Source organism: Aspergillus wentii (genome assembly GCF_001890725.1).
Source record: "Aspergillus wentii DTO 134E9 unplaced genomic scaffold ASPWEscaffold_8, whole genome shotgun sequence".
Taxonomy (NCBI): domain Eukaryota; kingdom Fungi; phylum Ascomycota; class Eurotiomycetes; order Eurotiales; family Aspergillaceae; genus Aspergillus; species Aspergillus wentii.
Window position 1 is genome coordinate 616,135 of NW_024467839.1, and position 16,303 is coordinate 632,437.

Here is a 16,303-nt window from a genome sequence, read left to right on the forward strand (position 1 = left end):
ACCGAAATACGAAACCAAGTGAAGGCAGTGCTGATGAAGATGATCTCGGTTGGATGGATCTAATTAAAGCATGTAATACGATGATTGACTGCCATTGGTGCAGTTATTCCAGCTGGAGATGCGGAGATGCGGGGGCGAAAGGAAGATGAAGATGGTCGAAGGAGCAGATGAACACGAGGTTTTAATTGAAAAATTGTTGGGTGGATTGTACAATTGTCATACAGGCTGTAAACAATATAAAGATCTTTCCTCCCCAAAATAATAATGAACTCTAATGACGAAGTCCGTTCGATATATATCTCAAACAGATCAAGTCAATCTAGTACTAATGCTATCGCAAATTCTGCAAAATAGTCGAAATTGCTCTTTAATTAATAAATAGTAGTTTAGCCTCGAAAAACTTCACTTTCCACTGTTAAAGCACCAATCATTTAATCGGCATAAATAATAATAAATAGTTACATCTTGTATAAGATACAGACCAAGAGCTCAAGAACAGCCAAGGCTCTATAGAAAACAAGTCAAAGACAGCCAAAGAACTGAAGAAAAGAAAAATAGAATAATACGACCTCCCAATTAACCGTCTGAATAGCGCCATGCCCGGCAGTGAATGCCAGATGCCCGAAAAAAAGTGTATGATCCCAAACTCCATGCCCAACATTACATACGAATCAACTCAGTATCATCATCATCACATAGTCATTCGAAGTTCTCGAGTGCGTCTCCGGCTAGCTCTGGTATTGCGCCGAGAATCGCCCCCTTCACTATCCTCTGTTTCAGTGCGTGTGTCGGAAAATTCCGGGGTCGGTGTGATGCCAAAACTGACTCCACGGTCCTTACGCGAGATGCGTGCCTCTTCCTCGGGATAGAGGAATCGATGAATAGTACGGTGATCCATCACTCGTTCATCGTCATCATTGGGGCCGTCTGTGTCAGTCTTGGGCCACCGGAATCCGTACAGCATAGAGTGACGTTCGCAACGGGGGCATTCCCTTCGCGTGAGGTAGGAATTTTGCTGGACAAACCAGACGTTACAGGTTTGACAGTCGACCCAGCGATCGTAAGGCTGCGCGAGTAGTTTAGAAGTTTTCGTATAGTCTCCGGGAACTCGTGTACGGTGTGTCTCGGCCTCGACAGATGGGACAACAGTGCGCTTCCCACGAGGGCTACGGCATTTCTTCGAACGGTCGACAACAGTTCCTAATTTATCATCTAGCTCCAATGAATCAGACAAATCTGACAGCGCGTCGTGATCACTGCCCATCAGGCGTCGTCCGACAACGTCCGATTGACTCGGAGCCGTGAGTTCAAGAGACGCCTCAACCGTCGACTTGGAATCGCCAGCAGATATTTCCGTAATTTCTTCGACCTTGACTTTGACATTGGCCTCGCTTTCAGATGTTGGCGGGGTTGATGTTGACGAACGTTGTGAGTCATCAGCAAGCGACGTCGGTGATTCGCAGTCTGTAGTAGTGGAAGACTGAACAATCGCTTCAGCACTGGCAGTAACAGTATTTTCACTGATATGCTCACTGCCCTCGCTGTTGGCCTCTCCCGAATTGGTGTCCTTTGGTTCCGTGTGTCCCTCTGTTGTGAGTTTAGGGCTCTCTGGCGTGGCTGGCTCAATGGAAGGCGCTATTTCCGCTAGTGACACTGCAGATCTCAACTTGGAGTTCTGTCGTGTAAACTTGCTCCTCTTCCGTGGGGTAGAAAGGGTTGAGGCTTCGGAATCGGAGTCGGGCCCGTATTTGCGTTTTTTAGACGGAGAAACATTATCAGTATTAGCAGCTTCATCGTTTAATGCCGGCGTAGATGCCTTGCTCTGCGGCTCAGAATCAACGTTTGGCGACCATCCATTGCGGACTGCCCGTTCGCAAGTCAAGCACAGGCATTCACAGTTGTCAATACCAAAGTAGTCCTCCCCGTAAGAAACCGTAATTTCTTCACCGATGTAGATGTCTCGAGTGGCCATTACTTGCATTCCCTCGGATCCGCGGGTCACTAATCGTCCATTAGCGTTACAATCATGGTTAGCAAAACGAGCCGGCCCGAGAAAGAACGACGGCGATTTTCTCCTGCTGGACATCACAATGCTGAAGTCATTACGACTCAAGTCCAGGTCTTTTTCTTCTTCGCGAGTCATAGACACGAGGGTTCCGCTGAGGTATTTGATTTCCTGGCCTTGTTTGATAAATTTCCGGGCGCATATTGCCGCTTCATGAACCATAATAGTGTAGCGATTGGTCGTGGTAACTTCAAAAGGAGAATCGGGGAGATACATCTGAATGTATTTTCGCAAATGTCGACGGAACCACTCTTTTTCTCGATCGCTGGACAGCCTCGCCATATACTTTTTCAGGCCAGACATGCTCAGGAGTTCTCGTTCAGCCTTGACTGCATCCTTGGCGACAATAGCATCATGAAGGAGGATCCGAGCAACATCGTCGTCATGGATGCCCCGCATGTGGATATATTTGGTTCGGTTCTTGCGAGTGTTGGTCCAGAAATAAGCCTGCGGTAATGAAGGTCAGAATGCAACCTGCAATTTCGAAGAGTGAAAAGGGGGACAAACCCGATCAACCAGCGCATCCGTCGCGACGTCGTCGTAGCTGGCTAATTTCGCAAGCGTTAAACGGTCGCGACGGTCCACAGATGGACTGGATCTTGCTTTGGAGGACGGCATGATGAAGTGTGTCGTTATAAATCCCCCATACAAGATCTAGTTATTCTGCGTCAAGCGTAGCCAGTGAATTGCGTGACTGAGTTTGTCGATCGGACAAGGAGATCGAAGCGGAAGAGCGGATATTCGAGAATATAAAGGAAGTGGTGATCCCACAAATGAGTGTAGTGGTTCGAGACGACAATCAGACAAAAGAAAAGAGAGAGAGAATATCAAGCATAGTGAAAGGAAACAGTAACCTCCCCTGGGGAAGTTGGCGCGCAGGAATTGGGGGCAGCCAGCGATATCCCAGGACAGACAGTGTGTCTTGTTGCCCTTTGCGATGGTGCAGCGCCCCGTCCGGGGTCGGCGGTCGGCGAAACCTTCCGGCCCGGGCTTGCTGGAAATCTTTCGGACAGCGAGCTCACAGTGCAGTCAACGTCTGCTCCCTTTCAACCAGGTTATGCTGTCAAGATGATTCAACTAAAGGTGAGCAAGGGCCTATTTACAATTCCATGATGCGTGCAGTTTTTACTAATGATGGTCCCCAGACGTTGTTGAACTGCATTGATAATTCCGGTGCTGCGGTTGTCGAGTGCGTGAATGTCTTGAAGAAGAAGCGGCCCGCGACAGTCGGTGGGTCATTGATCTCTGCGATATAATCCTAATTGTCCAGCTTGTTCTAATCGAGTTATTTTGGTGGAATATAGGCGACCGGATCGTGGTTGTCGTTCAAAAGCAGCGAAACTTCGGCCCCGAAAGCACAAACAACAGTGGTATTGCGAACAAAGTCCGCCGAGGAGATATCAGACACGCTGTCGTCGTTCGGGCAAGGAAAGAAATGCAGAGGAGCGATGGATCTTTCGTCAAATTTGATGATAATGCGTGTGTGCTGGTAAACAAATCCGGAGACCCTATCGGAACAAGAATGAACGGTCAGTATTCTACGCGCGTTGACCGTCGTTTATTATCGAATTGTCATCACTGACTGGCACACAGGAGTCGTGGCTACGGAACTACGAGGAAAGCAATGGTCTAAGATCTTGTCGTTGGCGCCGATGCACGTGTAAACATATACCATTTGGAAAGCGAACCGTTTTTATTCATATATCTAGTTTATGTACCAATAGAATTTTCCACCATGAATGCAGACTGAAATTGTCCATGTATCGCCAGAACTCCAAAACCATGCCATGTAAAATTAATATCGGGTATCGAAGCCGTGAAAAAGTAAGGGACACAATCATATGTAGACATTACCACATGCGCAACAGACGTAGTAGAGTTTCTGAAAGCAATCAATGTCAGCAACTCCCTACCAAAATCTCCAGCACTAAAGATAAGGTCTCACCATTCCAGTTTCTGCTGATCGCTGTTGGGACTGGAAAAACACTGCTTCGGTTTCACCGCAGCTCGGGCAGAGCTTGTTGGATCGGGGAAGCTATGAAGGAAAAGAGCATGTTAGCCACGGGAATTTCAAGAACTCTTGGAATCTCTCCATGACACAAGATCCAACTCTTTCTCATAATGTGGAGAAGTCTTCGTATTCTCCTTCAGAGAGAGGGTCTTCTGGCGATGTCCCGCAAACAAAACATGTGATCTCTTCCCCACAATGGGTGCAAAAGCCTGGGAGACAAACCGTAGGATCAGATCCCACATCCTGAGTGACACCAGCAGTGTCTCCCACTTGACTGTGCAGCTTGTTTTGGTAAACACAGTACGAGGTAGCGGGTTCGCCGACGTGGCAGGTTCGGCAGGTGAACATCAACCGGTTGTTGACGCGGTCTTCTTTCGGATAGAGCAAGTTGGAGCTATTATCAATCAGTTAGTCAGGCTCAATGGTCACATATGAACAACACGAAGGCTTACCATTCACGACAGAAGCGAAAATGAATCTGGTCGGACTGCTTTTCGCCACCAGCGGATGGAGACGGGCTTGCAGACATTTTCGAGTTATAGCAGGTGGAATTTCACGTTATTCGAGATAGGTTGTTTGCGCAGGGCACGCGAATAGTCAAGTTCGCTTTAATAGAAGGATATAAAAAGGGTTTCGTGTTGCGATGAAGGTGAACGCGGGCAGAGACGATGGTCTGTAGACTGATGCGACTTCGAGCTGGCGATGGAAGCCTGAAGAAGCAGCGGAGAGACTAAGCCCGATTGGGTCGGAGACAGCGCACAGACTCAGCCTTATGTTTGTGTTTGCTGCGTTTGCGGTGTTTGCAGGTGTCCCTCTTCTCCCCCGCAGTTTGTCTGCCCCAATGCAGTAACTGACGACATAACAGCTGCTCTTCGATCTCTGTGGTCATTCAATACTACTCTTGGTCTGAGCACCTTTGTACACTTTTGAAAACTTTGCTTCTTATCCTATATAATCATGGTATGCGTGTCTGCAGACCTTTCTTATGATCGTTTCCCTAGTTCCAAACTGACGACTGGATTGTGAATAGGTCGAAACAGGTCTTCCAGCCGGATGGGAGGTTCGTCATTCGAACTCCAAGAACCTTCCTTACTATTTCAATGCCTCTACCAAAGAATCCCGATGGGAGCCCCCCGCCGACTCGGACACAGAGAAGCTCAAGTTTTACATGGCAAACCACCACAGCGCTCCGGCACCTCGTCCTGATGCCGCTGGACAAGGCGAGGGCAAGATCCGGTGCAGCCATCTTCTTGTCAAGCATATAGAGAGCAGGAGACCCAGCAGCTGGAGGGAAGCAAACATTACTCGAACAAAGGAGGAGGCCATTGAAATCCTTCGTGGTCATGAAGAGGCCATCAATTCCGGTCAGACAAGCTTGGGCGAACTTGCGGTATCAGAGTCGGATTGTAGCAGTGCAAGGAAGAAGGGTGATCTGTATGTCTTCCTGATACTTTTTATCGTAGTTATTTTTTGAGTTTGATGCTAATGCCTTCAAGTGGTTTCTTCGGACACGGCGAGATGCAAAAGGAATTCGAGGATGCGGCCTTTGCCCTGCAGCCAGGCCAGGTTAGTGGAATCGTTGACACAGCATCAGGAGTTCATCTTATCGAACGGTACGTTTCTTCTGGGGGAAAAAAAAAAGATTGAAACATACGCTGACAAGTCGACCCTGCAGTGTTCAGTAAGATGGTGTGAAATCTTTTTCATTCATTCTTCAGTGTATTTAGAACAGCAGAGAAATGCCTATTTCCTTCATGGAACACTCCTTCATTGGTTTGAAAGCAGCCTCAGTTTCTTTCTTTTGGTAATAGCCTGGCCTTGAAGCATATTCGAGGATGCCTCCATATAGTGGAAATCAAGTTCGGTGTGACAGTTTTATGATGTGATTTGGGTGTCGTTCTCAAGAAATCCTCTGGTAAATACAGGCTGCGGTGCCATTTCTGCTAGAAAAGGCATAATCGATGCCTGCTTCAATGTTTTTTGGTAAATTTCCATTTACCCACTTCTTCTCTCCCTCTTTCTCCCTTCCATCTTCCCATATCGTTCCTCCTTCACTCTCTTTCCACCAACACACATCGTGCCTTCTTTATTCATCAGCAATCTCTTCACTTCATTTCAACCCCTTCACTAAATCTTTTCATTCTACTTTACAAACAACATCCGAAAAGATGTTTACTACTCGCCAGCCTTACATCTTCGACAAGGAAAACCTCGTCCTGCCACTCCACCTTAGAGCCATCATACCAAGGAAAGCGTATGATGCATTCAGCCACGCGTGCCAGGCTGCCTCAGAGGCCTTTAGAGCCCTGAAGATCGTTGAGAGTCGGCATGCCTATCGCTTCAGGGCGATGTGCTCGCGTGCCAACTCAACCCACTACGAGAAGCACGTCGAGTCCATCCGCTGTCTTCTCGACTGGACTCAAAATGACGGGGTCTACAATCCTACCCTGGCCCCGTCTCCCAAAATCTCGGCAGACGTGCTGCACTTCCACGTCGACCAGCGTACCTACGACGCGTACGTTGTGGAGTATGCTTACATGCTCGAGTCCTTCATCAGCGTTCCGTACAGGAACTGGCTGAAAGCAAAGGTCACGCTTGAGAGAACCATCTCTAGCTCTGGCATGAGCGAGATGGATCAGTGCCAGTGGCGCCGCTGGTGGAATTCCGCCTTCCTTGCGGAGATGGCCAAGTGGGAGTCCCGTGTCGAGGGTCTCGTCGTTCCGTCGTGGGAAGAGATCATCGACGAGGTTTACCAGGCTATCCTAGAGCGAGTCGACTCGGCCAAGCCTCTGGTCGACAGCTTCTACGTCAACTCGGGAATCAGCCGCATCTGATCCGTTGGCTTTTCTCGGCATTCACCATGAAATGAATTTTAAATATCATATTTGAATCTTTAAAGGTTAGTTCTGACTGCCGTAGTGCTATGTACAAAGCATACTAACAGTGTGCACTTGAAGGACACTCGATACCCTTTTCTATGGTGGATTTGCTGGCATTATGATGTAACGAAATGGCTTCTGCGTTAAAATTGAGACTCCTGCATGGCATAGCGTGTCATCCATCATTGAATTCTGAAACATGTATCTAATTCAAGTCTTGCTTTAATTCTTTCATCCGATTTGAACGATACAATCCAACCTAGATCACGTGATCCAGTAGCCCTATCTCTCTTCCATCGAACAAGATAGATACTCCATTCTGTCAATTTTAAGACAGCACTACTGAAAGTACTTATGGAATGTTATTGGGTTATCCTTATTCTGCAGATATTAAGATCATCCTCGATTTCAGAGTACTAATTCCAAGTTCAGTGGCTTCTATTCATACATTTAACCAACTGATAGGTATTTTCATATGTAAAAATATACACTCTTTCTTATTGCAGAGTAAAATAGTAACAATGAACCAAAGTATTCCAAATGCATTGGCGCTGCCTTTCAAATACTAAAACACTCCCATCACGACTGCTGCAGACACATCCCTATATTGGCTGTTGGGGATGTGTTTTGTTTTTCCTGATTCTTGAACAATCGCTTTATTAATTCTTGCCACTCGAACAATAAATTATAATTCACCAGGCTAAAACGTCAGATATTTCACTATTTCAACAATGCATAAGTGCAGCGAAAGCGCATAATGTTTGCCAGAATGATCAGAAGATCTCCATTCGAAGGTCAAATTGGCAATAAGAGCATTCCAAAATTCCCAAGCTGAAGAAAGACTAGACCAGTCAAACTGCTGAATTCCATACACAGCGTGCTCCCATGTCTTCGATGTCGGTAAGGTTTCATAGACTCGTGTTCAGTCGTTCTAATCGGGAGGTGATGGATTCGATAACGGCAGATCTGTAATTAAAGAAACGTTAGCGTATGAAAGAGGATATGACAACGATCGACTCACTCTCGTTCGACCATCTTCATGGCATCTGCTATCTTGGCCCGCTGGAGTCTCTGTGGAACTCTCGGCTGACCACTTGGTGGAGATATCGGACTGCCAGGCTCTGCTGAAGGGGACTTGACTCCTACAGATTTCGCCTCGGACAGAAGATCCGCTGCGATTTCCTTGACCTAAAAACAATTGTTAGCACCAGGTTCTTTCCCCAATTAATCAAACAAAGAAGACACTCACAGCTTCCAGTCTTTGAGATAGGTTCTGATCCTTCTCTTCGCCCTGCTTCGCGTCGCCGAATGAGTCGGACAATACTTGCACTTCGGAAACCCATGACTTCTCTTTTTCACTCATGGGCCGGCCACCTGATTTCAAAAGCTTGCTACGCAGGGCTTCATATCGCTGCACTAGCTGATCCTGTCTGTCCTTGGCAGCTTGTAACCTCTTGTCCAATGCCTCGCCACTCCGAGAGCCCGCCTTACGTTGTCCATCCTCACCAATTTCGCTGGAAACCCCCTTGACTCGCTCGGAAACGTCGGACAATTGCTTCAATTGATCACGCATTTCGCCCCGCAATCTTTCGCAGCGGCGAAACAAATCCGATGCGGCTCGCTCTAAAGCGTTCGTGTGAGCGGACAGCATCCGATGGGCAGCGGCGACCAGGTCTAGCGTCGCGGGGGAAAGTCGGACTTGGTCCTTGAGAGTGTGACGCTGGCGATGTGGGACATGCTTGTCGACGAAGAAGTCCAGAGGAGCATCCGAGTACAGAACGGCAGGAACTTGGTATGGGGGTCGACGAGGGGGCAGCACAGGGGACCCGGGAGCCTGGCCAGCCAAGTCCAAGGATCGCAAATCCACCGCTGAGGGGAAGGCAACTTCAGGCGCGTCTAGGACGGCGGCGTACGGATGAGACGCATGGTAAGTCAGCAGCAAATAGCCAAGGTCATAATCATAATAAACCAAAGAGGATGCCAGATGCTCAGGATTGCTCTTCAACACAACCTCATCTTCATCAACTTGAACAATTCTCTCCCTGACGGATACTGCGCCTTCACAGAGAATCTGCAATCGGAAAGCTGAGCCAGACGTGTCCTCGGATTGCAACTCCGCTTCGAGCCTCTGCACCCAAGAAGCAAGAGAGATGAATAACACATTGCTAGCAGTGGTGACAAAGAAGCCATATCGCGAATGGACATCCTTAGTGAAAGTGGGCCAGTTGTTCAGAGACTGGCCTCCTCCCTTCATCGTATCAAGTGATTCCACCAAAATTAGATCAGCGGGCTCTGAAAGAGGCGTCTTGAAAGCATTCTTCCTAGCTTTGGGGAGCCATTGCCCTCCAACACCATCGAGTTCCAGGCAAATATGGATCCTGCCACTTCCAGTCGAGAGGCAAATAACGGTGGCTGACAGTTTATCCTCCCCGGTATCTTCTATCACTAGATCATCGTCCTCACCCATCATGAGATCATCCATGTCGACCTTAGCGGGGATGACAAGCAAATCGCAAAGGTCCAAATCGTCCAGCTCATCGCCAGTATCGACGCGGAACGGCCCTTGCAGTCTTGGAATCGCACTTGGGTTAGCGGGGCGCGTGAGGACTTCGGACCCGGCCATGTTTTCGGAATCAGGGAGTGTGCGCAGCGGCTCTTGGTTGTCAATCTCTGCCAGCCATTCATACTGCTGTTGGCAAGCGACCAATTCCTCCTCGTAATCTAGGGGGTCATCCTCAAGCGCTGCCAATTTCGGAACAATTGAAGCAGACAGTGAGGGAATTGTAGTCGACGGTGCTTGCCACTTGCATGGAAGTAAAGGACATAGGGCGTAAAGATCACCCGGCTTCATAGCAACCCACAAAGTCATGGGTGCCCAAGCGTCCTCTCTTTCACTCCCGTTCCCTCCGAAGGAAGCAGACGCGACCTCCATATCAATGACATCGGCAGAAAATCCCTTACTTTTCCCAAACCCGGACGGTGCGAAATCTTCATCGCACGAGGTTCCATCCACCAATTTTCTCAGGTCAACTGCCAGTGTAGGCCGGTCAAACGACCAGTGGTTGTTCCGATCAAGCTCCCAGACGCGAACCGCAGCGTCTGCAGTGATCGTTACGATACACCCCTCTAGATTGCTGTGCAGACCAAGCGGATGCCATAGCGCAGAAACCACAGGGGCCTCGGGAAGGACATGGGTCGTAGGGCCGAGCTGGTATGTCTTCACGCGAATGGGTGTGCTGTCGGTACCAGACAGGTGCGAGGAATCGGGGATAACTGAGATGTGGACCGTATTGTCGGTTACAATCGCCAAAAATGCGCCGTTCGGAGAGGGGATAATCTGCCTGATTTGTGCGTAGACAGGCACAGTCAAGACCTGATCGTCATCAGTTATCATAACATGGCAATGCGCAGAGCAAGTAGACAGCCTTCCATACCCTATAAGAAGCTTGCTCAGCATTTTTCTCTTGTCCATTTGTGCTTGGCTTTTGATCTCCAGAAGCTTTCTTTGACCGCGATTGCTGCTGCCATTCATCCTTCAATCTGGTGAGACTCGACCAGCGGATCTGGTTGTCGACCACCGTAAACACTTCATTGCCTCTCTTTGCCTGTGTTTTTGTCGGTCCCATATATTCTACATTCTTCTGGTCATTTGCGGCATCGTATTCCGGGCCCTTAGCAGACGTGCTGGAGAAGAGCGAGGCGCCTGGGGAAGGCCTGGACAACCAAGGAGGCGTGAAACTGATGACTTTCGGCATTGTCGGAGCGTCTATCCCACACAAATATCAAGAATAGATGAAAGAGGAAAATTAGTTCAATAAATTCGCATCGTAAATCCGTAGACAAATTTGCCAGCTAAGAGTGCTGCAAGGTGGGAGAAGAGAAGGCTAAACAACCCGGAATCTAGTATTATTTTTTAGGTTGACGCCGAAAAGCGCCAAGAGCTGCGGATCTTAGCTGAAGCTCCCTTCAAGCTGTCGCCCTTGACTTACGAACAATTCACCCCCAACTGCATCCTCGGTCAATCATGACTACCTACTTTCATCACACAGTGGACAGGCTCGATCGGCCCAGTGCCTATTATGCTGGAAAGGTATTTATCTCCCATGACCTTCTCGGTGATAGGAAACAGCCATTGACACTTATGCAACATGAATAGAAGAAGCGCAAGTTCAGTCAAGATGAGCCCGAAAAGCCCGAAGACCCATTCGAGCCCCTGAAGAATGCCACGACACTTTATGTCGGCAATCTGTATGTTGTTCTCGTGTCCGATTTGTTCTTCGATTTTCGCTGACAGCAATCAGTTCTTTTTACACGACCGAAGAACAGATCCACGAACTCTTTTCCAAGTCAGATACCTACAACTATCCATCGACCATTTTCAATAAACTGACACGGTATAGGTGTGGTGAGATCAAACGCCTTGTTATGGGACTTGATCGCTTCAACAAGACCCCTTGTGGTTTCTGCTTCGTCGAATATTACACTCACCAGGATGCGCTGGACTGCTTGAAGTACATCGGTGGTACTAAGCTCGACGAAAGAATCATTCGGACAGACCTTGACCCTGGTTTCGAAGAGGGCCGTCAATATGGGTACGTGATGCAGCCTTTATGAAAATACAACAACAATGGGTTCTAACTTGGAGGGCAGTCGGGGTAAATCTGGTGGACAGGTGCGTGACGAATACCGAGAAGAATATGACCCTGGCCGTGGCGGTTACGGTCGCGCATATGCAGACGACCAACGAAGACGGGAGGAGGAAGATTATGGAAAAGGTAGGTAATTGTGAATTGGTTATGATCTATTGGCGCAGAAATGGCGTTTGTACAAGGGTTGTTTCTATCTATAAAACGGTAGAAAGCAAGACTCAAAAAGTCTACCGGATACCCAAAATCCAACGATATTCTATAACACAAAAAGAATGCTTTCCACACAAATACCCCGAAAATCATTGCTCTGCTTTGCTTCTTTGCTTCTTGGCCTCCTCTACCTGGTGCAACCACCACGAATGGATTCTAGCATCGCCTGTCAATTCGGGGTGGAAGCTGGTTCCGAAAACATTGCCTTGTCTGACAGCAATGATATCTCCGGTTTCTTTGTCCGCATCGATGTTTCGTCCCTCGCTGGCTAGCCGAGCAGCCCTCCCTGGGAGACTCGCCAACACCTCCACTTGGTCTGCCATGGCTTCCCGGGCTGCCTGGTCCTTCGCTTGTCTGGATGGGGCCACGACTGTCTCGTCTCTTTGAATCTCGTCAATCTGGACACCTTCCTGGTTGGGTAGAATCTTCTCCACCACAGGTGCCCGGATAAATACGGCGGGGAAGCCAGTGTCCTCCGATGACCCCAAGAACGGCAAATCCAACGGTGCCTGAAAACTTTCGGCTTGACGACCAAAATGGTTCCTGTTCACCCGGACATCCAGACCTCCGATAAGCTCCTGGCCACCTTTCTTGGTTTTATTGGCAGATTCGGCGAGTAAAATGAGACCGGCACAGGTGCCCCATGTTGGTTTGCGGTGGACCCTAGACAAAGGAGGATGTCAGACACAAGGACGAGAAATTTACAGGTGGAAAGATGACAATCATACTTAACAAAGTCCCGCAATGGCTCCAACATATTAGATCTGGCTGCGACAAGAGAAATTGTCGTACTCTCGCCACCGGGCAGGATAAGTGCATCGCATCTCTCCAGTTCCTGCGGGGTTCGCACCTCGATAAACTCCCATTGCGAAGCAGAAGAGCCTTGTTCCGCCGCGATTTTCAGCAGCTGGACATGCTCAATGAATGCGCCTTGCAAGGCGAGAACCCCGACTGTAATACTGCCCATTGAATCTTCTGTTTGTAGACTTTGGAAACGCTATTCTGAGTCAATCGTTTGCCGCTTCGTATGTATGGGGTTATGTAATCGGATCAATCTCGGCCCGTTTATCAGCACGTGCTGCCCCTCCAATTGATAAGACGGCTTTTGTTGATCGTTCAGTCCGACATCAAGCGCGAGCAGAGTCGACGGCGATTCATTCTTTTTGGATATAATGTATATCAGTTGATTATTCTCACTATCGAGACTTTGTTATTTATGACTAATGATTATGAATTTATGACAGTTAATCTGGCCTTTTGCATTGTTATATATTCGGCAGCTGATCACCCAACAGCGACTTCAATCGAGTCATTTTTGTTCCCAACTTCCTTGGATTTACTATATTGCACGTTATTTTTTGGAAATGGAACAGTTGCAGGATTTGGTTCGGTGGTATGTCGATACTCGTCCGTTGACCTCAACGACCGCAACTCTTCCTCTATTGGATACCCTCCAACCAGCGGACCAGGAGACAGCAAAAAAATACTACCACTTGTCCGACAAGCACATGTCACTCGCATCGTACTTGCTGAAATATCTCTTTATCCATCGAACATGTCGTATTCCATGGAAAGAAGTCAGTATCAGTCGTACTCCCGCACCTCATAGTCGGCCGTGTTTCATTCCTTCGCCCTCCATTCTGAACAACGGCCAGCCGATTCCCAGCATTGAGTTCAATGTCAGCCACCAGGCATCTCTTGTCGGACTTGCGGGAACAACTACACCATCCTCGCCCAATATCCCTGGCACGCAACCAACAACTGCTGTCTTTGCACAGCCAAATCCTTCTTCTACTCCAATCTCATCCGTTCCCCAGGTCGGAATCGATATTACGTGCGTGAATGAACGGAGGAACGGAAAAAGCAACGGTCCAACTACGATTCAGGCATTCAGAGAATTCGTAGATATTTTCGCGGAGGTCTTCTCGCAGCGTGAATTGGAGACGATCAAGACCCTGCCACCTGGTTGTTCGGTAGACGAGGCCGTACAGGCTGGCTTGCGGCTGTTCTACACGTACTGGGCGCTCAAGGAAGCGTATATCAAAATGACAGGAGAGGCACTTCTTGCTCCCTGGTTGCGGGAGTTGGAGTTTACGAACGTCGTCGCGCCGAGTCCGAAATTTGGCCAATCGTCGGGATGGAATAATCCGTACACAGGTGTTCAGGCCTGGCTGTACGGTAAAATAGTGGAAGACGTGAGGATTGACGTCGTTGCCTATGAGAAGGATTACATTGTTGCAACTGCGGCGAGAGGTGGAGGGATTGGAGCTGGCAGTCATCCAGCCGTGGACGGCACCGATTCAACCGACCCTTGGCAGCAGATGCAAAAGATTGATATTGAGAAAGATATCGCGCCTTGTGCAACAGGATCGTGTCGCTGCCTAGATTAAGTCTTGCTCACGAATATGCGAGGACATTTGTCGAATGCATACAGGGTAGTAACCAAGCACAGGTTTACCAATTCTGATGTATATATTTGAGATCCTACAGTGGATGGCTGTCATTCTTAACATACGTCGTATGATTGAACCCAAAAGGTAGTTCTTTATCTTCTCATCTCTCTAATCGTCATATCATGAAAAGAGAAGGCCCAATGCCAATCTATCTAATGATGCTATGTACACCTGAAAGACCAAACACCAACCCGAGGAAGTTTAACTAGTTGAATAGACTTATAAAAGAGTGTAAGGTTTCTTGAAGAAATCACCCATCATACCATGTTTTTTTGCTTTTTGCTCCCACAGAAGACACCAAAGACATGCAACCCACTCACGCTTGATCGAAAGTGCCAAACTTAGCAGTTTGATGGTTTTCGGAGCATACAAGTCAGTCACCAGGTGATGTTTTTAGCCGAGTCGAAACGAAATAGGTATCATGCGAACGGTAACAAGCGCCGAGAGAAGAGCAAAAAAAAGGAATCCCATCTTCTTGTACCCAGAGAAAATCCCCTCATTAAGAGTCGTGGGTCAGTTGAACTTCATTATAAATAAAAAACTGGACGAAGGTCGGAGCCTTCAATACCCCGGTAGTTTGCCTGCGATGATATAGGCAAGAGGAAGGATGAAACGATCTGGTCACTAGTGAATGATTTTGTTGGACATAGAAATAAAGTCGGAGTCTCAGATCTCAACAGCCGTGGAAGCACCCTTGGCGACGGAAGCTTCTATCTCCTCTTCTTCTTCGTGAGCCATTTCCAAAAGAGTCTTCAGCATCGATTCCTGTGTGGATTTGGTCAGGCCATCGACATCTGCAGAGGTCATGCCTTGTGTAATAATGGGAGGAAGAACTAGATTGTGTTAGTCACAATTTAAAAGTCCAAATTGGGGAGGACGAAAGGAATATTTTCTACCTTTGATTTTGATCGTGCCAGCGTCAAATCTCAATGCGCGAGGAGACAAAACGTGCGAATAGTTTTCGGTCACAACGGGAACAATTGGCACACCTGCCTTGACAGCGAGATGGAAAGCACCCTTCTTGAAAGGCAACATCTCAGGCTTGTCGGAATAGCTTCTTGTACCCTCCGGGAAAATGAAGACACTCTGTCTGTGGTTTTTCATTTCATCAGCCGCACCGTCGAAAGCTTTGACAGCTGTCTCACGATTGGCCCGGTCAATGAAAACCGTCCGGGAAAGAGCCATGAACCAGCCCAGGAAGGGGATGTTCTTCAGCGATTTCTTGGCTGTCACGCTGCAGTAAGGAGGAAAAATGGTACCCAGCATAAGCACATCGAGTTCAGACTGGTGGTTGGAGATGAAGACCGCAGGACGAGTGGAAAGGTGCTCCACTCCTTCGATCACGTCGAAGCGCACGCCGGTTGTATAACGCATGACCCATTTGAAGCTGCGCGCTGTAGCCCACTGCGACACCCGACCGTAGCCAGCCAGACGTAGAACTACCGATGCGATAACTCCGTAGGCGGCGCATAGAAGAAGAGAACCATATGCTGCTAGACAACGGGCAACAAATGCTGCACGGGGGACTTTCTGGCCGAGGGCGAACAGGGAAACCGTGACGACCACAAACGAGCTGATGCCCGAAGCGATGTAGGAGAAGATGGACATGATGTAGTGCATACAGTAGTTTAATTTCTGGAAAGGAAACTGAGAACTAATGAATGATGATATGTCAGTAATCTGTAAAAGCATGTGCATAAGAATGGTTCTAGTGGGGGGTCTCACGCGGTGAATGAGGTCAAGAGACACTGAAGCAGAGCGGGTAAATGCGGATTCACAGGGCGATGTGGAGGGAAAGTGCCATGCTCCGGGGGTGTCACAGCAGTCAACAAGGCTTGAAGAGTGTCCTGGATACCGTCAGGACAGGAACACCGGCGAGAGAGAATAACAATGGTCGGTCGTTCTTCTCGTCGTGCTTCTCGTTTACTTTTTTCGCTGGGGTTTGCGGAGGGTTTCGTTGGGCCGACTCACCGCCTTTGGTAGTCTGCTGTGACTATCACCGGTTGGTCGGCTTTAGCTTCATATTATGCTCAAGG

The 16,303-nt window shown here is 48.3% G+C and overlaps 10 protein-coding genes across 10 annotated transcripts; 5 read left to right on the forward strand and 5 right to left on the reverse strand.

The window, feature by feature from the left end:
• Positions 1–691: 691 nt before the first annotated feature.
• ASPWEDRAFT_119663 (uncharacterized protein) lies at positions 692–2,683 on the reverse strand (the record flags this gene model as incomplete). Its single annotated transcript, XM_040828927.1, has 2 exons — positions 692–2,512; positions 2,573–2,683. 2 exons carry the CDS (start codon positions 2,681–2,683, stop codon positions 692–694), a joined length of 1,932 nt encoding a protein of 643 aa, XP_040684690.1.
• Positions 2,684–3,093: 410 nt separating this feature from the next.
• On the forward strand, positions 3,094–3,913 carry ASPWEDRAFT_44958 (mitochondrial 54S ribosomal protein uL14m). The gene is made up of 4 exons (XM_040836407.1): positions 3,094–3,148; positions 3,211–3,295; positions 3,370–3,594; positions 3,659–3,913. Exons 1-4 carry the CDS (start codon positions 3,134–3,136, stop codon positions 3,727–3,729), a joined length of 396 nt encoding a protein of 131 aa, XP_040684691.1. The 5' UTR covers positions 3,094–3,133; the 3' UTR covers positions 3,730–3,913.
• On the reverse strand, positions 3,863–4,777 carry ASPWEDRAFT_72027 (DNA-directed RNA polymerase II core subunit RPB9). Its single transcript, XM_040839224.1, has 4 exons — positions 4,529–4,777; positions 4,299–4,470; positions 4,011–4,100; positions 3,863–3,947 (listed from the first exon to the last, which is right to left on the reverse strand). Exons 1-4 carry the CDS (start codon positions 4,603–4,605, stop codon positions 3,903–3,905), a joined length of 384 nt encoding a protein of 127 aa, XP_040684692.1. The 5' UTR covers positions 4,606–4,777; the 3' UTR covers positions 3,863–3,902.
• pin1 (peptidylprolyl isomerase ESS1) lies at positions 4,745–5,761 on the forward strand (the record flags this gene model as incomplete). Its single annotated transcript, XM_040838036.1, has 4 exons — positions 4,745–4,747; positions 5,107–5,510; positions 5,573–5,689; positions 5,752–5,761. The coding sequence occupies 4 exons, from the start codon at positions 4,745–4,747 to the stop codon at positions 5,759–5,761; spliced, it is 534 nt and encodes a 177-aa protein (XP_040684693.1).
• A 483-nt stretch (positions 5,762–6,244) lies between these two features.
• ASPWEDRAFT_186958 (uncharacterized protein) lies at positions 6,245–7,187 on the forward strand (the record flags this gene model as incomplete). The annotated part of the gene is made up of 2 exons (XM_040832164.1): positions 6,245–6,975; positions 7,034–7,187. The coding sequence occupies one exon, from the start codon at positions 6,245–6,247 to the stop codon at positions 6,908–6,910; it is 666 nt and encodes a 221-aa protein (XP_040684694.1). The 3' UTR covers positions 6,911–6,975; positions 7,034–7,187.
• Positions 7,188–7,863: 676 nt separating this feature from the next.
• ASPWEDRAFT_54310 (uncharacterized protein) lies at positions 7,864–10,710 on the reverse strand (the record flags this gene model as incomplete). Its single annotated transcript, XM_040838037.1, has 4 exons — positions 7,864–7,921; positions 7,977–8,143; positions 8,205–10,328; positions 10,390–10,710. 4 exons carry the CDS (start codon positions 10,708–10,710, stop codon positions 7,864–7,866), a joined length of 2,670 nt encoding a protein of 889 aa, XP_040684695.1.
• A 269-nt stretch (positions 10,711–10,979) lies between these two features.
• On the forward strand, positions 10,980–11,738 carry ASPWEDRAFT_119000 (nuclear cap-binding protein subunit CBC2; the record flags this gene model as incomplete). Its single annotated transcript, XM_040828868.1, has 5 exons — positions 10,980–11,045; positions 11,112–11,203; positions 11,257–11,301; positions 11,356–11,547; positions 11,606–11,738. 5 exons carry the CDS (start codon positions 10,980–10,982, stop codon positions 11,736–11,738), a joined length of 528 nt encoding a protein of 175 aa, XP_040684696.1.
• Positions 11,739–11,903: 165 nt separating this feature from the next.
• On the reverse strand, positions 11,904–12,781 carry ASPWEDRAFT_118751 (pyridoxal 5'-phosphate synthase subunit PdxT; the record flags this gene model as incomplete). Its single annotated transcript, XM_040828844.1, has 2 exons — positions 11,904–12,477; positions 12,543–12,781. The coding sequence occupies 2 exons, from the start codon at positions 12,779–12,781 to the stop codon at positions 11,904–11,906; spliced, it is 813 nt and encodes a 270-aa protein (XP_040684697.1).
• Positions 12,782–13,178: 397 nt separating this feature from the next.
• ASPWEDRAFT_176122 (4'-phosphopantetheinyl transferase family protein) lies at positions 13,179–14,204 on the forward strand (the record flags this gene model as incomplete). The annotated part of the gene is made up of 1 exon (XM_040831458.1): positions 13,179–14,204. One exon carries the CDS (start codon positions 13,179–13,181, stop codon positions 14,202–14,204), a length of 1,026 nt encoding a protein of 341 aa, XP_040684698.1.
• Positions 14,205–14,933: 729 nt separating this feature from the next.
• ASPWEDRAFT_176123 (1-acylglycerol-3-phosphate O-acyltransferase SLC1) lies at positions 14,934–15,875 on the reverse strand (the record flags this gene model as incomplete). Its single annotated transcript, XM_040831459.1, has 2 exons — positions 14,934–15,100; positions 15,164–15,875. 2 exons carry the CDS (start codon positions 15,873–15,875, stop codon positions 14,934–14,936), a joined length of 879 nt encoding a protein of 292 aa, XP_040684699.1.
• Positions 15,876–16,303: the final 428 nt, after the last annotated feature.